Here is a 22985-nt window from a genome sequence, read left to right on the forward strand (position 1 = left end):
CACTACAGCAGCAAACCAAGAACACTGAGCTGAAGATTACTGAGGAAAATGCAGGTTTTATTCCAGAAGTACTACTTGGCAACATCTCCTGTTGGCCTACAACTTGTCCCACTTCAAAGTGCAATTACACAGCGTTGAAAGAGCAGAGACTGCTTTGTTGACACTGAAACTACTTGTCTTGGATCAATACCAAACGTACACAATCCTGATCGATGTTCTCTTCAGCCTGCCAAGGCCTCTCCAGTCAAACACTGCTGGTCATTGCTGCTCCCAACACCCTGCTGCCTGCGGGGGAGAAAGGCTCCTTCCTCTGCCTGTATAACCTGACAGGGCTGGGCGTGCTCGGAGCGGGGCATACGCGGACTTCAATGAGGGCGCACCTGCCCGCGGTGCTGCCGGAACACAGGCCCACTCCCACTGGGCTGGGAGGGGACGAGCGAGTTCACACGGGTCAGTGTGAGGGGAGACGGCGCCGAGGACGCAGCTGCCAGCCCCAGAGGGCGTGAGGAGCCCCGGCCGCCCCGCCGCCGCCTGACAGGCACCGTCTCCCCCTGCCGGGACCTGCTGCCAAGGAACCGCATGGAGAGGGCAAGGCCCACACCCCCGAGCGGGGCCAGGCCCAACAAGCCCGGCAAAAGCCCATCGCCAAGAGCGCAGGGGAGGCCCTCCGGGCGCGCCTCTCGCCGCCGGGCCGGGGCGGCCTCGCCTCCCGGTAGGCCACAGGGCGCCTCGGGGCTGCGGCACCCGCGGCGGACAGGAGCCGCCGGCGAGGCCGGTGCTCGGCGCGCGGCCTAGGCCCGTTCCCGCAGGCGGGGAGCGCGGCGACGGCGGGAGCGCGGCGGCGGGGAGGCGGCGGGGGCGGCTGAAGCAGTGGCGGGGGCAGGGAGCCGGCGGGACGGCGTTACCTGCGCTCCCGGACGGAGAGTCCCTCACGGCCACAGCGACTCCTCAGCCCCAACAACACAAGATGGCGGTTGCGCCGCCACGCAACGTCACGTGAGGGCAGGCTCCGCCCCCTGCCGCCGCCGCAGGACCCGGATGGGCGACGGCTCTCCCCTCCCTCCCCCGCCCTCGTGCAGGCACCGCCCGCGTGACGACACCGCACCGCGCGCACGGGCGGGGGGAGGGAGGGGGCGGTCCCCCAGCAGCTGCGCGCGCATGTCCCCCTACACCCCGCCTCCCACCCTGCGGGAGCGCGGGCGCCCCCTGCTGGATGCACGCGCCGACTGCAGCCTCCCCCGCCCTCCCCCGCACAGCTCTGCGGGAAGGTGGGGGTCCTGGCGGGGCCGTGGGGCGGGCGGTGGGCTCTCCCCGGCCAGGCCAGCTGCGCCTCCCGCCCGGCCTCCTCTCCCGGGGCAGCGGCCCCGCCTCAGCCTGAGCCCCCGGCAGTTAAATTACTGCGTCACCCTCCTGCCGTTGTCTCCCGCCTAGGCAGGCCCCGCAGGGCCGGGCGCGAACCGGCGGCTGGGGCGTCGGCCGCTGAGGTAAATTACGGCTGGGCTGCTGCATCCACGCTTCAGGAACACACGTTATCACCCACGGCCTTACCCCCTCCCTCCCCTTCTAGGTTACAGGTAGACAGTTCAGCTTCATTGGTGGCACTAAAAGCCCACAAGGTACTGTCTAATTCTGAGAAGCAACCATGTTTTTAAGCACACGCTGTGTCCAGGCACCGAAGGCAGGACGGGCGCCGCAGGGATCAGAGCTGCTCTCACCCAGTCACTTCTGTGGGAGACAGGCTGGAAGGAGGCTGCTGCTGCTGCTGACAGAGAAAGGTAGTACATATTTTTACTCCAAATTACCTGATGGAAAAATCAGGACCTCAAGGCAAACTTTTCTTCACCTAAAAATACTGTTGTATTTTTAGTCCTAAAACCCGTATTAGTACATGATGCAGCCCCATGTGGTTCCTTCAGCCTAAAAAACTATCCTTAGCTGTTACGCACTGTTGAAGGTGTAACCGTTTTCAGCCGAAACGGTTTCATTCCAATCATGATTTCAGCCACAATCCATGTAGCTTTCTCCCTCCTCTTCTAGGTGAATAAATACTTGTCATTGTGCACTGAACGCTGGCCAGAAATGATGCAACAGTAAACACAAGTGATTCTTCTGAGCTAATGGGTTGAAAGCCTGTAATTCTTAGGACATATTTTTAGCTGAGAGCAACATAGGACTGGACTACTTCACCCGAAAATCTTAGAATGAAATTTCTCCTTTAGGAGGCTGGTATGTAAAAGCAAAGCTCCAGAGCAAAGGGCTGGCATCTGAGAAGCTACATCTGATCCTCCTGGTTGTTGTCACACAGCTTGAGCCAATGCTAATAACAGTACTGGGAGGGAGAGAGGCAGCACTGCATTTCAAGCTGTCAGACAGAACTTCCAACTTCACTGCAGAAGTGGCTGTGCCTTGTTATTCTACTTATCGAACTTGAGTTTGAGCACTCAAAAATATTTTCACATGCTCCAAGACAAGCTTTATCTGAGATGGGAGAAGTTTAGCACTTGTGGAAATTTTTTTATCCCAGTTAGCACAAACATTATATTATTAAGACAAAAAAAAAAAAAAAAGAGTGTGTCCGAAACACACCTCATCTGCAGAACTTGGCATTTTTGTAAAATACCTCAAGGAAACTCTGATAACTTTTTTTGATAATAGCGGACGCATCCTCCACAACACTCATTTGAGCAGAACAGGGAGACTGTCATGAAAATTTAAGACTGTACCTGTGTGGTTAAATTCCTACATGGTTCAATTACAGGACTTCAGCTGATTCAGTTGTCTAGGTGTGAAATCACCCCAGCAGCCAGTCTGACCTTTACTAGGGTACCGAGGGCATGATGTACTTCAGAGCCCTGGACTACCATCTTGCAGAGGGATTTATTTGGACACTCCCATAAGGTTAAAATTCTATTTAGTCACCTTAATACTCACAGCTAAAGCCTGAACCCTAAGCCAGGACGAACCTGATCGTACTGTTTCCCTTTCCCTCCTGACTGTGTTTACACTGAGCTTTTTAGGTAAGACTTCCTGCCATCACACGCTGTCCCCTACAGCCAATGACAATGGCTGTAACAGAAGCATCAGTGAGAAACACACTGCAATCCAGACAGTATCCAGACAGGCTGAACCCATCCTCAGTGCTGGCTGAAGTGTTAGTGACTCCTGTACTGTACTCTGGGAAACTTGGAAGAAAAATCCTCCAGGGATCAAGGACTACCTGGAGTTCCTGTTCTAGGAGATGAGCAACTTGAGGCAAGTCTTCATCCCTTCTGGGAAAGACCCATAACCACAACATGCTTTTCATCAAACTTCTCTACTTGCCATCACAAACAGCCTTAGAGTCACTTGCAGCACGTCAGGAGTACCAGACCGGTACTGATGTACCAGCAGGTATCAGTAAAGAGAGCTGGGATTGCCAGGACCTTTAAGAGCCACCTGTGGTGACATCAGGCATAAAAGGAGGACAGAGTGTCAAGGACTGCAATATATTAATTATAGGTAAATAAAATTAAGTAAGTATTGTCAGCCAGATGGGAGATTGAGCTAGACAATTTCTTTTTAGTACTTCTGCATAACCTAATGACATTGTTATTCAATCCAATAGTTGTCAGCAAAACAGAACAATTTAGAAAGCAACTAATTTCCCAATGTCAATTTTTGCAAAGCTAATTTCAAAACTCACATTCCTGCAACTTCAAAATCCAAAAGCACTTACTGTTCACTGAGCTGAATAAAGGCCGCAACTAACAGCACCTATTTGAACTGAACAAAACTACTACAGACACACTGCTCATTTCTTTATTGAAACTCGTCAGCTGGAGTTGACTCAAATCTATTAAAACCACTGGAAGCCCTTTTTCCATCCTCTCCTCCTGCTGTCCCAGGCTCCTCACCCAGCTGCACGTGCAAAGCAGCACGAGTCAGCAGTGCTTGCTACACTGTGGAGAAAAAAAAGAAAATCAAGAGCTGCAGTGTTGCAATTTTCCTGTGGAGACAGAGACTAAAGAACCTTCACCCTGATTTTACCTGACCTCTGAGACCCAAGGACTCACAGACATACGGCGAATGCATTGACTGCCAACAACACGCAGAGCAGAGCTGCACTGGATAAAATATTTACATTTTGTGTTTCATCACTGGATCGTACCTGCAATGATGCATAATTAGGCCTCCTCCTGAGCCGCCCCAAACTGGCCATGCCAGCAAAGCTTAGCAGATCAGCAACAGTAGAAACAAGAAGCTTGGACGCATTTTCACATGTCCACATATTTTTTTTTTTCCTCCCTTCTGTAAAGGCAGAAATAGGAAATGCAAAGGGAAATCTAGCTGAAGCAACCTGCCCGGCTCCCAGCTGGGGCACTACCAGGGCTGAGATGCAGTGGCTATTTTAAGATAACGGAAGGCTGACAACGTTCAGATGTCAACAGTATTTCAGATATTTACACAGCCATGCCCCTTTCTGAGGAATTGCAAACATTAGAGTTTTTTACACCAGAACTGCTGTACAGAAGGGGAAGTGCTATCAAGAAGGGGCTGAACACTTCCCTCACTCATCCAAGTCAGGACGCCAAGCTTTGGGGATCAAACACAGGCACATTCAGGAGTGGGGATTGCCACTGTAATTTGTGAACAAAACAGTATATTCAGGGACCTAAAATAAACAACAGACAAGACCAGAGATAACAATGCTTTATTTGTACATTTCAGCAACAGGAGAAATAATTGAAGATGAAATTATCTGCTTTGTTGTAAAGTATAAAAACATTTAATTATAAATATTTAGCTAAAAAAGCGTGATTTATAAAATATAATCTGTGAAGATATATATACACAGTTTAATTGTTTAGCAATTCTTTCACCTGACATTAAAGAGTAGAAGTTTTTCTATTTATTATTCCACGCTCACAGTTTAGTGCTCACAGTTTAAGAAGCAAAACAGACAAGTGAAAAGACGACTGGTGAGTTTCATTCTGGAAAGAAAAAAAAAAATGCACGAACTGGGACAATAGCAGAGGCAGAATTTGAGCAAATCCATGTTTCGAGAGAGGTCTCCGAGGGAACACAGCTCCCCTGCCATGCCCTACAGCGTATATATCCAGACAAGCAGTGGGCATTTTAACATTTGTGGGCAAATGTTTCCTGTGTTTGCAAAAGAAAATGGCTACTAATATAGTGCAAGTCCTCCAAATCAGTTCAGCTAAACATGCTCACCTTGCTGCTCTTCCCTCCTTGAGCAGGGATTGCTCACTATGCTGGGCTGGTGTTTTCTGTCATGGCTCTAATGAAATCAAACAATGTCACCTTCATGATTCAGGATATAGCAAATTTCCAAATAGAAAACCCCAGTGTGCCATCTGATTGCATTGTCCAGCTGGTAATATCCCTTAAAAACAGATACAGCTGCCTAAGGCTGGAAAATACAGTGAAGCCATACAGTACACTAAACGTGATGGAATGTGAAAGAAGATACATGGTCAGGCAACTCAGTTTTCTATTCCTTGTTTAAGAGAGAGCCAGCTTCCTCCCTTTGAAGTCGTGGGAAATCTCACCTCTTATTGAAAGGTTTATTGCTATGGCACTTCAGAGAAGAAAAAGTGGAAGACTCTCCAACATGCTGGGCGGCAGAAAATGCTACAGAAAATGATAATTAATTTGATCCATGTCCCTAGTAACTATCTTTCTCTCTTCACAGTGTTTTCACAATACCTGTGGCACGGAGCTTTGAGGACGAAGAAAAGGGTTAGTCAAGGATGCGTGACAATACCCAACAGCAGTACAAACGTACAGGAAGTCAAGCTGTACTTTGTACACCAATTTACACAAGACCTCACTACTTGCCTGTAAGCAAGGAATGAATTAATAAGGAGTTAAAGAGAAAAAGGATGTCTAGGAAAGAATGAACTCAGCAAACATGACGCTTGTCAGTGCTCACTGTGATTTGCTACCTGCTGTTTCTGCTTCAGGGTGATGTGCTCCCGACAGTTCAGAGCAAACAGCACGTACACAGCTCTTACGATTCACATAATTATGAATGCATAGTAACTGCAAGAGTTGTGCCCTTAGAAACTCAGGAGGATCTTCAGGAGAGGAAGGCTAGCAAAGCTGTAACGAGTTTTAGGCAGGATCCAGGCAGTTCTCTCCAGGTAGAGCCCTGATCTGGGAAATGTACCAAGTCATGTGCAATCTCAGAGTGCATATTGGCTGGTGGGTTACTGGGTAAATGCAGATTTTAACTCCCTGAAAGCTGCTCGGCGGTGTTTCCTTTCCTCCTCTTCCCGCTTTCGCTCATCCTGCTCAGCTTTTATCTCTGCTTCAAATTTACTGGCTGAAGAGAGAGCTTGAACCTTTACAAGAGAGAAAATAAAAGAGCATCAAGCCTTACATCAGAGGGAGAGCCAGAGCCTGAACTACTCCCAGATGAGCAATGCAGAACTGTTTGCTGCACCTCCCAGCGCTTGCTGGGAAGCTCTGTCAGGATGGGTCAAGTATTAATTACACTGCAGTGCTTGGGTATTTACACCCAATACCTGTTAGCTCACTTGACTAACATCAATAAAAGAAAGGTCTAGTAAGGTTTACTAGTAAGTCACTAACAAGTGACCAAAACAATGCTGTCAGTACAGGGTCACATACATTCTTTCTGTAAGCAGGCAGCATAGCATAAGTTGTGAGTATACAGTGGGAGAAACTACTGCAGAAAACAGTTCTGAATCACTGCCAAATCTGAGAACATCATACTATGCCATGGATAATCTGTAGATCAAAGAGACATTGTTTATTTGCTGGCTATTTTTCCAGCTTTCATCTCAGTACATCTGCTGTGCAATAGCTGTGTTATGCTCTTGGGAAAAAAAACTTCTTATATAAACAAGCAGGATTATTTTCTCTCCAAGAAAGCTTTCAAAAAGGGTGCTTTGTCAGCTTCAAATGGTGCAAAGCTCTTTCTGCCAACCTCAGGACCCTGCAGAACAATTTTGATTCCAAAGGAGCTGCTTGAGAAAGAGATGTCTGAAATCCTATACTCCAAAATACTCCATTCAGCACTGAACTCAGAGTGTTCAGACTGAGGGAGGTTTTGCAAAATGGGAAACTCAGTCCCATTAGTTTCCAGGACACTTTTGTCTTTAAAAGCAGTCAGCCAACTAGTCCCATAGAGCTCCCAGCCACAGGGACACAGGTCAAACAGTCAGCTCTACCAGGGTAAGACCTACAGCAGAGAGGGTGAACTAAGTCATTCTAGCATTGACTGATGTGCAGAGGAAGGCTGTAGCTAGAGTCCAACATAAGGTTTGAAGGGAAAAGCTATGGCTGAGTTTAGAGGGCAGGGGCATAAAATATGCATCCTTTTAGCTAGGGAGAAATCTGGCGGTGTCTTCTATTGAAAAGCAAGCACAGTCAGTGTCTCAGTGGCAATTAAGCCCTGTGTGCAGAGCTTTTTCGTGTTCCCCCATGCCACACCATACCTTAGCTTCAAAGAAGTTCTTGGCTCCTTTGACTCCCTCAATGGAGACATCTATCTCTGACAGCTTTGCAAGAGTCAACAGGCCGCTGTCCTCCTCGAGTTCACCAGCTGCAGCTTTATGGAAAATCAGCAGGAACTAGCAAGACAGAGAGGAAACATTCAAGTTCTTCACTGAGGCTCAAACAACTTAAAATGCAAACAGCACAGACATTTACCTGGAGGGGGGCTGGAATTTACATTTCTGAGCAGAGGAAACCAGGTCTATATAAATGAAGTGGCACCATGCAACTTGTGCTCCAGTGCCCTGGCTCTGGTACATAGCCCTGCTGGACTAAGAGGTAGAAATCTCATAGGAAGAGAGTTTTCTGGGGAGCAGAGCCCTGGTGAAGCACAGCTCCTACGGAGCCTGGGCTGCTACATGGCCAGAGGAAGGAGGCCACCTCTCCGTCTGCCTAGTACAACCGTATGGTGGGCTCAGATACACATCTTTATGTCCCCACACCTAATGGTGTATTCACAAGCCCTCCACCAGCTTCCCCAGTGTTCTGAGGGCTCAGATCACATTCCATGACAACAAAAGCAGGGCAAAGATGGCCCTGGCTCACACCTGAACCCCAGGCTCCCTGGACTGAGGCGCCAGTGCAATCCTGTTAAGAGAGAACAGCAGCCCAAGTGTGTGCACTTGAAAGGGATCTGGGGACTGCCTGGCTGCTATGAACCCTGCCTTTTGTCCTTCCCAAGCCCTATGGTCCACACAGTATAGGAGGGGAAACAAATGCACCAGGAGAACAGAACATAGTTACTTCAACTGGTCCCTTGTCTAGGGCATGGGAAAAATTACTTAAATCAACCCCTGGAGCTATGCCTCAGCCTGTTCCAGGGAACCCCGGCTGGTTTCGCTAAGGTGAGCAAAGCCTATGTATTGCTGTCATGCCCACTAAATAACATAACAGGAGCGCTTCTCTAAGACCTGTCAGAGGCATGCCCTTGTGATAGTCAGAGTGGCTTGAATGAGTGTCCACAAGAGCAACTGGCTTTGAAACCTTTGTCCTGCAGTGGACCATAGACGTTTAACAAATCCAGAGTCACTACAGCAGAGTGCATATTAGCAAGTGAATTGCAAAAGGAAACAAACAAAAAAAGAGCCATATTACCCTCCAGGAAAGCACAGGTTTTTTCCTGAAGGAACAAGACCTGCCTGCTCAAAAACAAAGACCTCTGCACCACCTTCAACCTGCAACTGAACTCCAGGTTAAGATGTGGATGCTCTGTGCATAATTTCAGAGGTCCTGTAACTCCCTGCTATTCTTGGCCACCCCAGGAGGTGTCTCAACGCTTGGCACGGTGCAGGAAGAACAGAGACAGGGACAAGTCATTCGGGTACAGAAGGAGCACAAGCAACAAAGCTGCACCACTTCAGTCCAGGGCAGAGGGCTGCAAATACCACGTAGGGTTGCCCTGAAATCCATTTGCACTGGAACATCGAATATCTCTAGTGCTTGCTCCTCAGACTGCCAGGCTTGGGACTTTGCTTCTTCCTTTGGAGAGCCTGAGCTGTCCCGGAGGAGGGCAGCAGAGTCCCAGCATCCACACTAAACCAGCCCCTAATGTGCTTGCCTGCTTCAAGTTGCTCACAGAAGCTGGTGGAGATGCAAGAGTTTGGGAAGGCCTCCCATGGGGAAGGGTGTGGAGATGACGGCAGCACTGGCTGCCCTCTCGCAGAGGCAGTGTCACAAGGCATTGCTTCATGCAATGGCCTTGTAACCCATGTGTGCTCAGCACAGAGCAGCCTGAAAGCAGGCTGTGCTTGGGGAGGGAACTCTTCCCCCTTCAAACACATGTAAGAAGTTTAATGATGCTCTGCTGAATAGGCAGAACATCCTGCTCAGAAAGAAACCAAATCCTCCCCAAGATATCCTCTCCCTCTGCTCAGATCCACTAGGCTCAGGCTAGTTCCTCTCCTACTCCACGACCAGGCATGGGGACACAGAGGGCTGGCAGCCAGGCTGGCATTAGTCATGGTTCCTCCTCACAGTTTCTGCTCCACCCTGCGAGTCCCACTTCCTGGCATCAGAAAAGGGCAGCAGAGGCAGCACAATCCTGAGGTCTGGTACAGCTGTTGCCTGGGGAGGGACTGGAAACACCCAGTCATGAGTACAAGTGTGCATGAATCATCCTGAAACTAGGGGATGGGGCAGCAATCCTCCTGTGGAATATTGGCTGCTGCGGCCAGGAAGCTGAGCACAAGGAATCCAGGGACTGACCAGTTGGGGCACACACAGCATAATGTCAGCCCCAAGGACCCAGCAAGGTGGACCAGGGGGCATCATGCTGGTTTCCACAGGAGCTCAGGAACAATCCTTTCTCATGTAAGCACACCCCCTGCAGCCCACCTCACCAGTTATTTACCCTGAGGCATCGGTCCTCACTAACTAGAGAAATCCAGGAATCTGCATTCAGTTTCCCAATGAGCTTCCATTCCCAGCCCATCTCACACCCTTGCTGGGCTCAGGACACATTGCATGCAGCTAAGCCTCAGGGAAATGTCAATAGAGAACCAAAAGTGAATAATGTTGGTACTTTTAAAAACCCTGCCTCTCAAGGAGGACATGACACACACTTTCCACCCCACTAACCTCATAAGAGATGAGAGATGTATCTGCTCTCACGTCTTTCATGATTCAAGACCTACCCCATGGTGCCAGGTTTCAAAGCGATGCTGCAGTTACGCAGCCCCACCGGGCACTGTGCTGGCCTCAGCAATCCGAGGGAAGGTACAGGACTGACTGGCAACAGCAGCCTTGCAGCAGCTTGCCAGAAAAGCAGTGCCACCCAAGGCTGTGGTTTGCACCAACCCTGCTAGCAAACACATGATGTGGGTCAGCACTTAAGCTGGTACAGGCATGGGGGCCAGTGGGCAGATTTTTGAAGGTTCTAGATAGCAGCTACAATTAGACATTATTATTATAGCAATTAACTCTGGTTTCCTGTGGTAATGACAGAACTAGACAGTCAGAGGTGGTTTCCGCCCCTCCGCTGTACCTAATCTTTTTAAGCCTAAATTTCTTTGCTTGAGTCACAGAGGGAGTCTTGTGCAGTTAATTGTTGATGTATTGATGGATGCTCAGAGGTCAATGGTAGAAGGCAGCTTTCCTAACGGGGCCAGCAGTTCAGCAGCAGCAAGTCAGAGCCATACAAGCCTGCTTTCCAGGCAACAGCTTACATGGGAAGGGAGAACATGACACTACTCAAAGCAGCAACAAAAGGTGACCTATTGCAAGTGAAAGAGGTCCTTATGAATTCTCTGGCCAGGCCACAAGAAGCACATCTTCAGGCAGGTATGTCAGGATTTGATATTCTCTGGAGAGGCAGACAGGAGCACTCCAGTGCTCGAGTTACACCCTGCTGAGTTCAGACACTCATTTAAACCAGGGTTTCTTCTTCTGTTGTCAGAGTGCCCCAAGTCAGCTTGGTCACCCACCACCTGCTTGCTCGTCACGACCAACTGAAGCAGAGTGGGGCAGGGCTATGGGCTGGTTTGGGCCTCCTCACCCACCGGGAAACCTGCCTCCCTGCCAGTCCTCTGCCCGAACACAGCAGCTGGACACAGCGCATCTGCAACAAGGCAAGAAGCATCCTGCTCCTCTCTACCACAGGATGCTTTGGGTACACGCCAAAGCTGCTGTGTAATTTGTCCCCAGAGCTCTGCCAGTGACACTCCTTCATTCCAATCCATGTGCCACTCAAGCTTGCATTTGCTTGACCATCGTTTTGCATCTGGCAAGAAGCTACAACAGCACCAGCTGCCACACGCTGCCTGCCAAGGGCTGGCAGCACAGGCAGCCCATGCCAGCTGACAGGCAGCCGTGCACGGGGCTGTGCTCCAAACAGGTGGTGGCAGAAGAGGAGCTGCTCTGCCACTTGTGCTGCACCACTGGTGCCAGGACACCACAGCATCTTCCAGAGCCTTGGGGATAAAGGCACTTCTCTTTCACAGGAGAGAGCCCCTGCAGCAAGCCCAGAGGCTGTCCCCAGCTCTTCAACCAGGGTGAAGGGTGGCCCAGGGGCACACAGAGAGGGCTCCTCCAGCCCATGCAGTGATTTGGCAATCGCGGTCTGACCTGGAGCCAAGGGCATGGAGCTCTTCCTGCTCTGCTGGATTCTTTGCTACCCCAGGTTCACCTCTGACCAGCACGTCTCCTTTCCTGCCCAGAGCAGCTGCCAGCTTAGGGCTTTGCTGGTGTGAACTGACAGGCTCTCACTTCCCAGATTTGCTTGTCTTTCCCACTTCTATGGGCCAGGCCCTGTAACCCACTGGTCTTAGGCCTCTGTCTTCTAGTGCTGCCTTCTCGCAGTGAAAGAAATGCAACAAAACCCTTGGGGGACGAAAGCAGGGGGAGATGGCGTGACATGCCAGCAGAGAGATGGTGCAGCAGCTCTGCGAGCTGCCAGTCACCCTTCACACCCTGAGCAGTCCAGCTGGTCATGGGCCCTGGCTGTTCATCCTCCCTCCCAGGCACTGCCGAAGGTCCCAGCACTTCCAAGATTAAGACCTTGATGTCCTGAGCTGTGGAGAACTCTGCACCTCATCTCCACAACCAAGCCCACACCCTGCAAGAGGCATGGTGAGAGCATAGCCCCGGCAGAAACAAGGGAGCCCAGCTGCTCAGGGCCCATTGCAGCTGTCCCCTGGGGCAGGAGGAAGTGGGACAGCAGCACAGCCCCCACAGCCGCTGCAGGACACAAGCAGTGCCAGCCCTCCTGCTGCCTAAGGGGCTGTCGGTTAATTCAGAAAGCCACAGTGTGACATACACGTCTGACTGAGACAGCAATCAAAGCCTGGGAGGAGGAGATGATGCAACAGGAGGTTTTGGTATCTGGGCTCCCCCTTCCTGCTGAGATGAGTTGGGTACCCTTGAGTGCATGCAGGTCACTCCTCAAATTCCCTCTCTTCCTCCACCTGGCAGCAGATCCTTGCCTGCCCACACTGCTCCCAGCAATCTCAGCACAGCAGTGACAGACAGACCTGTTCGCTGTGTGTCCCTGCTGAGCCAGCATGCAGTACCAAACTGCTGCATCACCATGTTTATTCCTTGCTGGAGGGAGGTGACCACCCCTCATGAAGCTTGCCGTGGCTGGTCACTGTATGATGCAGAGAGGGACCAAATATAACCTGGAAGAGGAAGCCTCCTGCACCCCATGAGACCAGCTGCTCTGAGCAGAGCCCTTCCCCTGCACCTGAAATGAGGCCTGAGCCACTCTACCACAGGAGCCCAGCAACAAGACCTTGTGACTAAAGGGACATGCCACCTCCAGCTACAGCAGGAAGCTCTGTCAGCACTCTGTCAGGCAGTTGCAGCAGGGCTCAAATGCACTCCCAAAGCAGGCAGAGAGGTTGGAGAGCTTTGACATCAGGTACCATTACTGCCACGTGGAGATGGATGCTGACAGTGGTCCACACCTCAAGCTCCCCATGGCATGGGGAAGCTCACCTGCTTCTCCGCTGCACCCCACAGCTGGAGAAACAGAGGGGACAGTGCTACCTACAGCCGGAGTACAGGGCCTGGCTGCCTCCTCAGGCTGCCTCCTATGGCTGCCCTGCAGCCACATCCCTGTCTGCTCCCACAGCCACCCTCACCTCACGGAAGCTGAGCTTCCCATCAAAGTCTTCATCCACCTCCTTGATCATGTTCTTCAGCCCCAGGTGGGTTTGCGGGGCTCCCAGCTTTTCCATCATCAGCTTCAGCTCCATCAGGTCGATGTACCCATCCCGTCCTGAGTCATACCTGCAGGGTGCAAAGGGGAGGCAGTCAGCCCTCATCATCCCCCATATCCATCTTCCCAGAAGAGGAACTTTGCAAATGGATAAAGTCACGGGGTGGTTCAAAGCTTGGAGGAGAGGGGAAGCTGCACAACGCGGCCAGTGCTGAGCTATATTAAGCTCAGGGAAGTAGCGGGCAGCTTTCAGAGCAGTCTCAGAGAGAGAAGTGCTCAGGGGATCTCAGACCAAACCACCCACACAGAACAAGCACGGAGGAACTCAGCTTATCTCAGTGGTATTTCCATCTCACCCACTTGCGTGTCCAGCACAAAGCGTGTCCAGCACTTACACACAGCTTACACCATGCACCAGCACGGTGAGGCAAAGGCATGCCGGAGTCAGCTGCTGCCAGGTCTCCTGCTCATTTAGAGGAGAAACAGGGAGCACAGACCAACCAGAACCTCGCAGCAGAAGGCAGCTATCTTTCTTTGTAAGCAAAACACACACCCTCTACCTGTTAAGATCTTACCTCTCCGAAATGGTTTTGTACAACACAAGCACCATGCTTCAGGGCAGCTGTTTATTCAGTGTCCCCGAGGCAGAGCAGAAAGGCAGTCCTGGGGGAGCACAGCAATCCTAGCTGGTGCCGGGGGCTGCACCACAGGGCCAGGCTGGCAGAGGAAACCAGTGCTCACCTCTAGGAGCAAGACTGGAGTGGGACCACACTCCCAATGGAGCACAAAGGACAGCAAGGACTCTCTGCAGGAGAAGAGAGCACCCATGCAAGGGGCAGAGTGCTTTAGGGTTGGGGAGGCAGTGATCTGCCATGCTCAGCCTGGGACCATGCACTGTTCCTCCCCTGACATCTGCTGCGGGTGTGAGTAAAGCAGCCGACCCACTCAGCAATCAGCACTTCACACCCACGAGGGCCATTACTGGGTTTCAAAGTCCAAAGGCTGGAGGGATGGGCGCTCCGCTATCAGACAGCCCATCAACAGCCCTCCCTCATCCTGGTCCTGCCATCAGGGTCCAGCACAGAGCTGGGGGCTCACATGGGAGGACAGGGCAGGGTCTGCCAGGCTGGACTGAGCCCCAGTGCACAGCCTCGCTACCAGCCCGCCCCCTCGCTACCAGCTCAACCCTGACAGAGTTAAATCCTTTCAACCATTCAGAAAGGAAACCCCAGGCACGGCACTGCAGCTTTCCTGTTGGCAGGAACTGGGTCAATCCTCCCACCCACCATCTTTCATTGACTGTTAGCTCTATTCCAAAGACATGAGGGCTGTAGCTGTCCCAGACCAAGACCTGCACAGTTGTGGTTACCCTGGAAGAAAGCCCATTCCAGCTGAGAAACCTCCCAGCCGCAAAGGAAGCTGTGGCAGAGGAAGGCATGAACAAAGCCGCTGGCCCTGAGCTGCTCACAGGCGTGGGCAGTGCAAGGCAGGGATGCAGCCAAGAGCTCTGCCCCTGCCTTCACATGCATGGGCACAGGGTGCTTTTCCCCCCCAAACTGGGGTGGCCTCCATGGCTTTCCAGAGTCCCACCACCTCCACAACCATTTTTTATACTCTCTGTGCCTCTTTGTTTCCAAGGGTCCCAGGCCCAAGAGACCCCAAATGACAGGGACGTCACCACCAGGCTGGCGTGCAGCCCCTGCTACCAGTCTGCCTGCACACTCTGCACCCAGCAAACCCGTGAGCCCACCAGGCCGGACAGCTTTCTGAAAAATTAGGAAATAAACCTCTGTCAGAGCAGAAACCCGGTCACAGACCTGAGACGTCACAGGGAGGAAAGGCAGCAGGTTCATCACAGCAAGAAAGGCGTCAGTTAATTAAGGCACACGTTCACAGCATTACCCAGCCCAGCTCTGAGATACACTTTCAAGACCTCACAGAAGCATAATAAGTCCAATATTTAATTGTCAATTTGCTTCTCCTTTAAGTTTGGGAGAAAGGGTGTGGAGCCATTTCTCCAAAGTAAGGCAGCGCCTTTGATCAGATGAAGCAGCAAAGCAAAGCAGGGAGGCACTTGGGACTGGGTTTTTTTTTTTTGGCCCCAGCAAGGTCACGCTGCCCTTTGGCTGGGTGCGGAAGCAGGATGACACTGAGGTCCCCAACCAAAGACTGCGCATCTGGACAGGGGGTCAGGACACTGCCCAGCCCCTCTCGGAAGCATTGGGCAATGGAGATGAAGGCAGAAGGAGGGCACAAGCCCAGCCTGTGCCTGCTGTGCTCATCTCACCCATCTGCTACGGACGCTACCCACAGGCAAACACCAGCCCTCAGTGCCTGCCCTGGCACAGAGCCCAGGGGCAAAGTGCTGTCCTGAAAGGGTTAAGTGTGGGGCACGGCTTCAGGGCTCATCATCCCTGCAGAGAGGCAGCACAAAGCCAGGATTGTGAGAAATGGGGTCTTGCCAGCAGTGGGCCATGGTGGCAGAGCAGCACGCTGTACCAGCCACACAATGGGTGTTGAGCACACTGGGCCAGGGTACAGCTGGCACCGAGATGCATCCCAAAATCAGGTTATCAGTCCCTCGCGGTTGGGGACAGCCACACAGAGGGACACTGAAGCCCCTGGATGCTCAGTGCCAGCCCCGCAGAGCAACGACAGCACCCTGCAAACTGCTGCATTCCCTCCCCACCCCCGCTTGCCTCCTAAAACAGCCCGAGTATTTTAGGACCTGGGTACAGCCACTCGGCTGCCACGGAGCCGAGCAGCCAGACTATTTAGGGAGAGGCGTATTTATAGGCCATGAGAGACGGCGCAATTCATTCCCCACCACCCCCCTGCAGGCACAGGCACTCGGCGCAACAGGGCACGGCACAGGCTGCACCTTCTTGGTCAGCCGATGCTCCCGGCACACCTCAGCCCTACCAAAAACCCCACTGTCTGCCTTTTGGGAGCTCCCTTTCAGGGCTCAGGGCTCCAGCCAGCCCCTGATAGCACTCACACCCATTTCACTGCCTGCAGAGCAGCCCTGTCCCAGTGATGGACACTGGTCACCTCACAGGCAGCACAGGCAGAGCTGGAGGAGGGCACCAGGGCAAGTTTGGTGCCTAAAGGCATCCCGGCATCCGGGGAAGCCGTCCCAGCCTGTACTCCAGGAGTGGCACAGCAAGAGTACGCAGCACTCGGGTGCCTTGCCAGCCCTCCCAGTCCCACCATCACCCGCTGTCCTGCCATGACACCAGAACTTTGCTTCCTTCAGGCTCAAAGCTCCCCGGGCCGTGAGCCAAGCCTCACCCTGGTGACACACAGGCCTTACAGACAGAGGGGCTCTCACACCAGTGAGTGAAGACGTCTCATGTCGCAGGCAGGCAATTCCAGCAGCAAGTCAGTGCCACGGCCATGGTGGGTCCCCACCTGTGACAGCTGGGATGCCGCAGGCAGCTATGAGCACCATGGCCGGCACGATAAGGCTTCGCAGCACCGCCACAGCAGCATTCCTGGCAGCAGATGAGACACAGGCAGCGGCTGCCAAAATCTGCTACAAGGATGCACCCAGATTCCCACGCTGGCTCACTTCCACCCAGGCTGCAGAGCATGCCCGGCTGCCGAAGCGCTGGGGGAGGAAAGCAGGAGCAGAAACTTGGGGGGGAGGGGGGGGGGGGAAGGAGGGAATACTTGCTGAACAGACTTGCTTAAGAGTAAGAAGTGTGTTACGCACAATTACTGCCCAAGTACAATCGCTGTACTGGTGTTACGCAGCATAGCTGGGGTGTTACACCGCAGAAGAAAGAGGGATCAGAAAGCGAGGAGAAAGGAGATGCTGAGGACTGCATCACCCGTACTGACTCTGCAGTCACCTCCCAGCTGCCTGACAAACCCCAAGGACAAAAAAAAAAAAAAAAAAAAAAAGGATAGTTGAATGAGAAATCCCAAATCCTGAAAGATCAAAGAGCAGTTTCTAAACATTCACGCTTCTTGAGAAAGGCTGGAAAGAAAACCTGCCCTCCCTGTACGCACTCGCTGTACCTGAGCTTGTTCCACACGCTACGGGCACCTGTACTTTGATCTGCAGTTCCTGCATGCTGCAATGGCCTAATACAGGCTTTGAAATAAAGCAGTCAGAGTAATGGTGCTGAAGTAGTAATAATCTCCTCTTAAATATTTCAAAATCCTTTCTAAGTAGTACTTTATTCCCTCTGAGCATTGCATTTCACCTTACATGGAGAGGGAGGTGCTGATCTCTTCTTCCTGGTATCCAGTGATAGGACACATGGGAAATGGTTCAAAGCTGCCTCAGGGGAGGCTCAGACTGGACATGAGGAAGCGTTTCTTTACCAAGAGGGTTGTCAGACACTGGAACAGGCTTCCTAGAGAGGTGGTCGATGCCCCAAGCCTGTCAGTGTTTAAGAGGCATTTGGACAATACCCTTAACATGCTTTAACTTTTGGGTCAGCCCTGAAGTGGTCAGGCAGTTGGACTACATGATCGTTGTAGGTCCCTTCCAACTGAAATGTTCTATCCTGTTGCCAAGAGCTTTGGAAATGATTCCTCCATATTGGGGTGGGGACAGGAACAGGCTCCTCAGCCATGTGCAGCTCTGTCCTCCCCAGCCCGGGCAGCAGGAGCTCTCCTGCTCTTCGAGGGACACGAGGGTGAGATGACAGTCTCCCCCAGCAAAATCTCCTCCGAGATGCTGGGCAAGACCCCAAGGCACTGAAGCCTGCAGGGCTCAGGCTGGGTGGCCGAGTCCCCATGGGGACAACCTCCCTGACTGCTGGGACTCCAGAGACAGCCGGTCACAGACCAGAGACAGCCGGTCACACCAGGAGCACGGAGTCCTGGAGTGAGCAGGTCTGCTGCAGCACATCAGACGTGCCCCTCAGTACAGGGGCACCCAGCGAGGGGCTCCCAAGTGGCTCCAGGAGGGCAAGGGGACATCACAGCTTCTCCCACCAAGGCACAAGGCACTTGCAAAATCTGTGGGCGACACATGAAATTCCCTAAATACAAAAGCAATAGCAAGGCTGGAATTTCTCCACTCCCTCGCACCCTGCAGATGAAGCCAGTGGCTGTTTTCCTCCCACCTACATCCCTCAGAAAGGTCACTCCCGCCAGGCACAGCCTCACAACCTGGCTTTCACACCCCCTCTGCCATTTCCCCGGACAAGATGGCACCAAGGGGAGCTGTGAGACTCCAGAGCTCCTGAGGGTTTGCTCGCAAGACTTGGGGAAGGGAGGTTATCATGGTTACCATAGTCCTCACACATTGTCAGAATAGGCAGCTAATTAGGTCACATTATATTTAGCCTGAGCTACAGACTTCCTGGTCCCTCTGCCAAAAAAATACCCACCCCAAGAGCTGCCTGCACCCAGCAGCCCCCACATGCTCCTGCACAGCCCCAGCACCCACAGCAGATACCCACACCTCACCTCTGGGAGAATGGGGCTGAAATGGGGGGATGCTGCCAAGAGGAGGCTTGGGCAAAGCGGGAAAAGTGAGCCCAACCGTGGCAGCAAGGAGCAAGGAGCATTGTTTCTGCTTTGGAAGTATGCTCCCGGCACAGCCAGCAGCACACAACACCTGGATGGAGCACTGGATTTCAGGAAGTCCCATCTTCAGATGAGCGCTTTGCTCCACCCTGGCACAGGGCGGTCACAGCCACCAGCCGTACTGTGGGACACCCTGACAGACACCAGAGCAGCTGCTGCCACCAGCAACTCCCTCTTCCTGGCTGGAGCGCCCTGACCCAGCCCACACCATGTCCAGGTCCCACAGGCTCAAGTCAAGTCCAAATTACAGATTTACAAGTCCCACTAAACTGATAAGAAATACTTTTGGATGGGAAGTCTCATACTGGAAACCTGGCATCCCGTGGCAGTGAGAAGACACATCCCTGTCTGTCAAAGGCTTGTTTTTTACCATTAGTAAGAAAGACCCTGGGTTGGGGTGGTCAGGGCCAATAAGCCATACAGAGAATAAAAGCCTTAATCACATTAACTCAAGCTCTGACTGGCAGGAATTAAGGGGAATATTTCCTCTCCTCATGCAGCACGTGGTATCGGCCAATACTTGAAACGGGTCGCTGGCAGCAGATGGAGCAAACGCCAGGTGCCTGTAACAGAGTGAAAACCAGTTTTCCGTCCGCCTGTCCGGGGAGCACAGGGGAGCACGCAGCCCAGCTTCTTCCTTTGGCACGGCTGGCCAGCGCTCAGCTGCAATAGTCCTCACAGGGCGCGCAATGTTTTCCAGCTACATTGACCAGCTGATTAGCATTCAACTGCAAAGCCTAGGTTTCCCTGCTTACAAGGCTGGCGTTTAATGAGCTCATTGTTGAAAAATTCGGCTGCAATTCAGCTCTTCCACTTTTTATTTCCCAAACCACCTCTGTTCCTTTCCTTATCCCTATTGAGGCAGTGCCGTTGCCCGCTCCCGGCTCTCACCCGCAGCTTTCTGGCGCTGCAGCTGCCAGCATTGTTTATCCTCCTGCCCTCGCAGTGCCACGTCTCAGGCCTCCACAGAGCGGGATTCCCTTTAACCGTTGTCAAAAGGGACGCCAGAGCGAGCGGAGCAGCAGCCTTGCCCAGACCACTTCCCTTCGCACACCCAGCTGCCGAAGCATGCAACAAAGAACTCCGATGAGCTCACAAAAGCCTATCGCCTGGTCTCCTGCAACAACAACCCCAGCTGGGGCCAGCAACACCCCACAAGTCAGGAGCTGGGAGCATTCAACCAGGCCCTTGGTCTCCTCGCAATGACCCCAGAGTGCCGAAGGCAGCTTTCAGGTAGGAGGAGGAAGACCTAACAAGTTACAAACACTGCTGCGGTCACCTCCCTAAGCTGAAGTAGGTCTTTGCACCTTGCCGTGACAGCCCACGTAGCGCCTCTGTGGCCCTGCCTCCTCGTGCCTGGCGTCAGCTCACCCCCAGTCCGGCAGCCCTGCCTGCAGCTGGCTGGCACCTGTGGCTGCCTGCCCCCTCTCCTTGGGGCTGGGAGGATGTCAGTCCCCAGGAGCACAGGGTTTTGTGGTGCTTGAAGAAAACCTGAGTACAGGTAATCAAAGCTACTCAGGCACAGCCCAACTGCAGAAGCCAGGACAGGGCTCATGGGGGAGAGACATGGGCTGGATCATGGCCCCGGGAAGGGCCAAGCCCTTCTGCTTGCAGAAGCAGCTCTCCACATTGCCACCAGCAGCTTGACTTTAATACAAACCTTCCTGCCAGGAGGGGATCTCCATCCCAGCCCCCAGGAAGGAGGAAGCAAGAGGAAGCTGTGCTCTATCTTCATTTGGGTGCATGGGAGAGAGCACAAAGCCTGGCAAACAGAACTGTGGATGGAGCTACAGCACTGCTGGGCAGAGCCAACAAAGCTGCTGGGGATGTTCGGGGTCACAGCTGCTGAAGGTAAGTGTCCAGCGCCGCTGCAAGGCCCTGGGACACAGACCAGCCAGGTGCCCCAGAGCGTGGAGCAGCAGCGCCTGTGCTCTTCCCACCCCCCCATCCCACCCAGAGCGTCCCCCAAAGCCACAGCTCGCGGGTGCCACCACAAACAGCCATCATCCTGAACCCAGGTGGAGCAGGGACAACCCCAGGCCGTGAGCTAAGCGCGGGACTGAGCTCCAGCCGCGAGCCCGCGGCGAACCCTACGAACTCTCCCAAAGCACAGGGACAACACGGGGATCAGATGGCGCGGGTAACCCGCCGCAGCTTCTCCCAGCCTGACCGCAAAACCGCGGAGAAATGCAAACTTCTCGCCGAGCGCAGGCAGCCTCTCTCCAGACGTCCCCCCGGGGAAAAGCGCTGGGAGGGTCTGCGGAGGGAAGGCAAAGCCCCACGCCCGACGGCAGAGCCCGCGGGTCGGGGCAGGCGAGCCCGCAGCCCGCTCCTGCCCCCGGCGCCGCCCCGACCCGGCGAACCCCCGCGCCCGCCCCACTCACAGGCGGAACATGCGCTCCATGTCCTTGATCTGCCGGCGGCTGAACTCCTTGAACTCGGTGTAGGGGTTGAAGACGGCGGCCCGCCGGGGCTGCGCCGCCCCCTCGTTGATGTCCTGCCGCCGGCACAGCTTGGCGCTCAGCTCCGCGCCCGCGCTGGCCGTCAGGCAGCTCCGCTCCGCCTCGTCCCCGGCCGCCTCCTCGCCCCTGGCCGCCGCCTCGCCCTCCGCCGCCGCCCCGCTCTCCTCCAGCTGCAGCCGCCGCTGCAGCTTCTGCGCCAGCTCCTCCGAGGCCATGGCCCGGCGCTGCGCGGCGGCCCCGCTCCCGCCGCGCTCGGCTCGGCTCCGCTCCGGCTGGGCCCGCCCGGCCCGGCCCGCAACTTTATTCCCTCACTTGGAGGGAGCGGGGCGGGACGGGGCGGGACGGGGCGGTGGTAGGCCGCGACGGGGCGGGCGCTTAAGGAGGCGCGGCGGCGGCCATGGGGGTGGTGGCGGCCGTCCGCCCGTGGGGCGCGGCGCGGCGTGGGGTGGCGGCGCTCCCTCCCCGGGGCATCCCCACATGTGCACCCACAGTCGTGTGCAACCCCACAGGCTGGCCCTCTCACGTGTACCCTCTCCCACACAGGAATCACCCCCGCTCAGGTACACCCACACAGGCTGTCTCGCCACAGGTATCCACCTCCCCAGGCAGGGAACCCCCCACTCAGTTACAACCCCGTGGTCACCCTTCCACGCACCCCCCCCCGGGCAGGGTCCCCCCAGGGAGCCCCCTGTGCCCCACACCAGGGAGCTATGCTGGCCCCGGGGCATACAGGCCATGTGCATCCCACAGCCACTGCCTGCACCACAGTGCTCCGTGGGTGAGACGAGCCCCCAGCCCAGTCCTGGGACAGCAGCCAGGCCCCGCCAGCTCCCCAGGCACCCCACAGCCCACCCCACACCTGCAGGGACGGCAGAGGCCAAGCCTGCCTGGTGCCGGGGCAGAAGGACCCCTTAAGCCCCGCCATGCGCCTCCCCTCTCTTATCTCCTTGGGCTAAAATTAACCCAGGACAAAGCTCAGCTCAGCTCTGGGCTCCCCCTCCTTCTCCAGAGAGCATGTAAGGCAGGCGGCCCCCTTCCACCACCCTGCTCCCCTTCCACGGGCCAGTGCCCGGTGCCACCCCTGCTGTCCCCCGGGCTCTGCAGGGCACAGAGGTGTCCCTCCCAGAGCTGTCCATCCCTGGCCCAGCTGATAGTTGGCTGATGGCGTCCCCTGAGATGGGATTAGGGCTGCGTGGGGTGGTTTACGGTGGCTGCTGATGGGATTTGCCCACCAGGGAGGAGGGGGAGAGGAAAGCACCGGCTCGGACACGCCACCTGCTTATGGCTCCCACGTGCCCGAGCCTGTGTGTCATGGGCAACCTGTCCCAGTGGCTGTTATGTGGCTGTTTCACATCTCCAGGTGAGTAGTAAGCAGCTCTCTGACCCTACCATGATGTGGTGACCTACAGCGGACCCTCCTGGGCAAGTTCATTCCCACCAAACCTCCTCAGAAAATGACTGCTAAGGCCGTTTGCAGCAACCATGCCTGCTACCTGCTGCTGGGCAGCTCCGGGCTGCCCCAGCTCGGGTTGGGATGGCTGCAGGGTCACCACTGCATGGGGCACGGGAAGGCCACTGCGGGTGTTTCACACCGGGACTGTCTGAAAACATGGCTGCTGAGTGGAAGGGACGGCATGTGCTGTGCCCACACTGCTTTGTCCTCAGACGGTGCCATATACGTGGTAGAGAGCGGCTCCTTTCACCCCAGGAGCGTGGGGAGGAGACCTGTAAGCTGATGCTGGGTCTCTGGCCACCCTGCACACTCACCAGGCCAGAGGAACACGTGCGGCTGCAGGGAG

General features: G+C 54.3%; 2 protein-coding genes across 14 annotated transcripts in view; both read right to left on the reverse strand.

The window, feature by feature from the left end:
• GIGYF2 (GRB10 interacting GYF protein 2) overlaps window positions 1-999 on the reverse strand; it is a 78501-nt gene extending 77502 nt beyond the window's left edge. For 10 of the 13 annotated variants that reach the window (XM_075507533.1, XM_075507534.1, XM_075507540.1 and 7 more), the window contains exon 1: window positions 906-999. The gene's annotated coding sequence lies outside the window, so the exon portion shown is untranslated. Of the gene's footprint in view, window positions 1-199; window positions 423-905 lie in introns of all 13 variants that reach the window. The other 3 variants (XM_075507529.1, XM_075507531.1, XM_075507528.1) reach the window with 3 other exon arrangements.
• A 4979-nt stretch (window positions 1000-5978) lies between these two features.
• Window positions 5979-21466, reverse strand: EFHD1 (EF-hand domain family member D1). Its single transcript, XM_075507548.1, has 4 exons — window positions 21109-21466; window positions 13101-13248; window positions 7464-7598; window positions 5979-6344 (listed from the first exon to the last, which is right to left on the reverse strand). The coding sequence occupies exons 1-4, from the start codon at window positions 21399-21401 to the stop codon at window positions 6210-6212; spliced, it is 711 nt and encodes a 236-aa protein (XP_075363663.1). The 5' UTR covers window positions 21402-21466; the 3' UTR covers window positions 5979-6209.
• Between the last annotated feature and the right edge of the window lie 1519 nt (window positions 21467-22985).

This window comes from Mycteria americana, chromosome 7 (assembly GCF_035582795.1).
Source record: "Mycteria americana isolate JAX WOST 10 ecotype Jacksonville Zoo and Gardens chromosome 7, USCA_MyAme_1.0, whole genome shotgun sequence".
NCBI lineage: Eukaryota > Metazoa > Chordata > Aves > Ciconiiformes > Ciconiidae > Mycteria > Mycteria americana.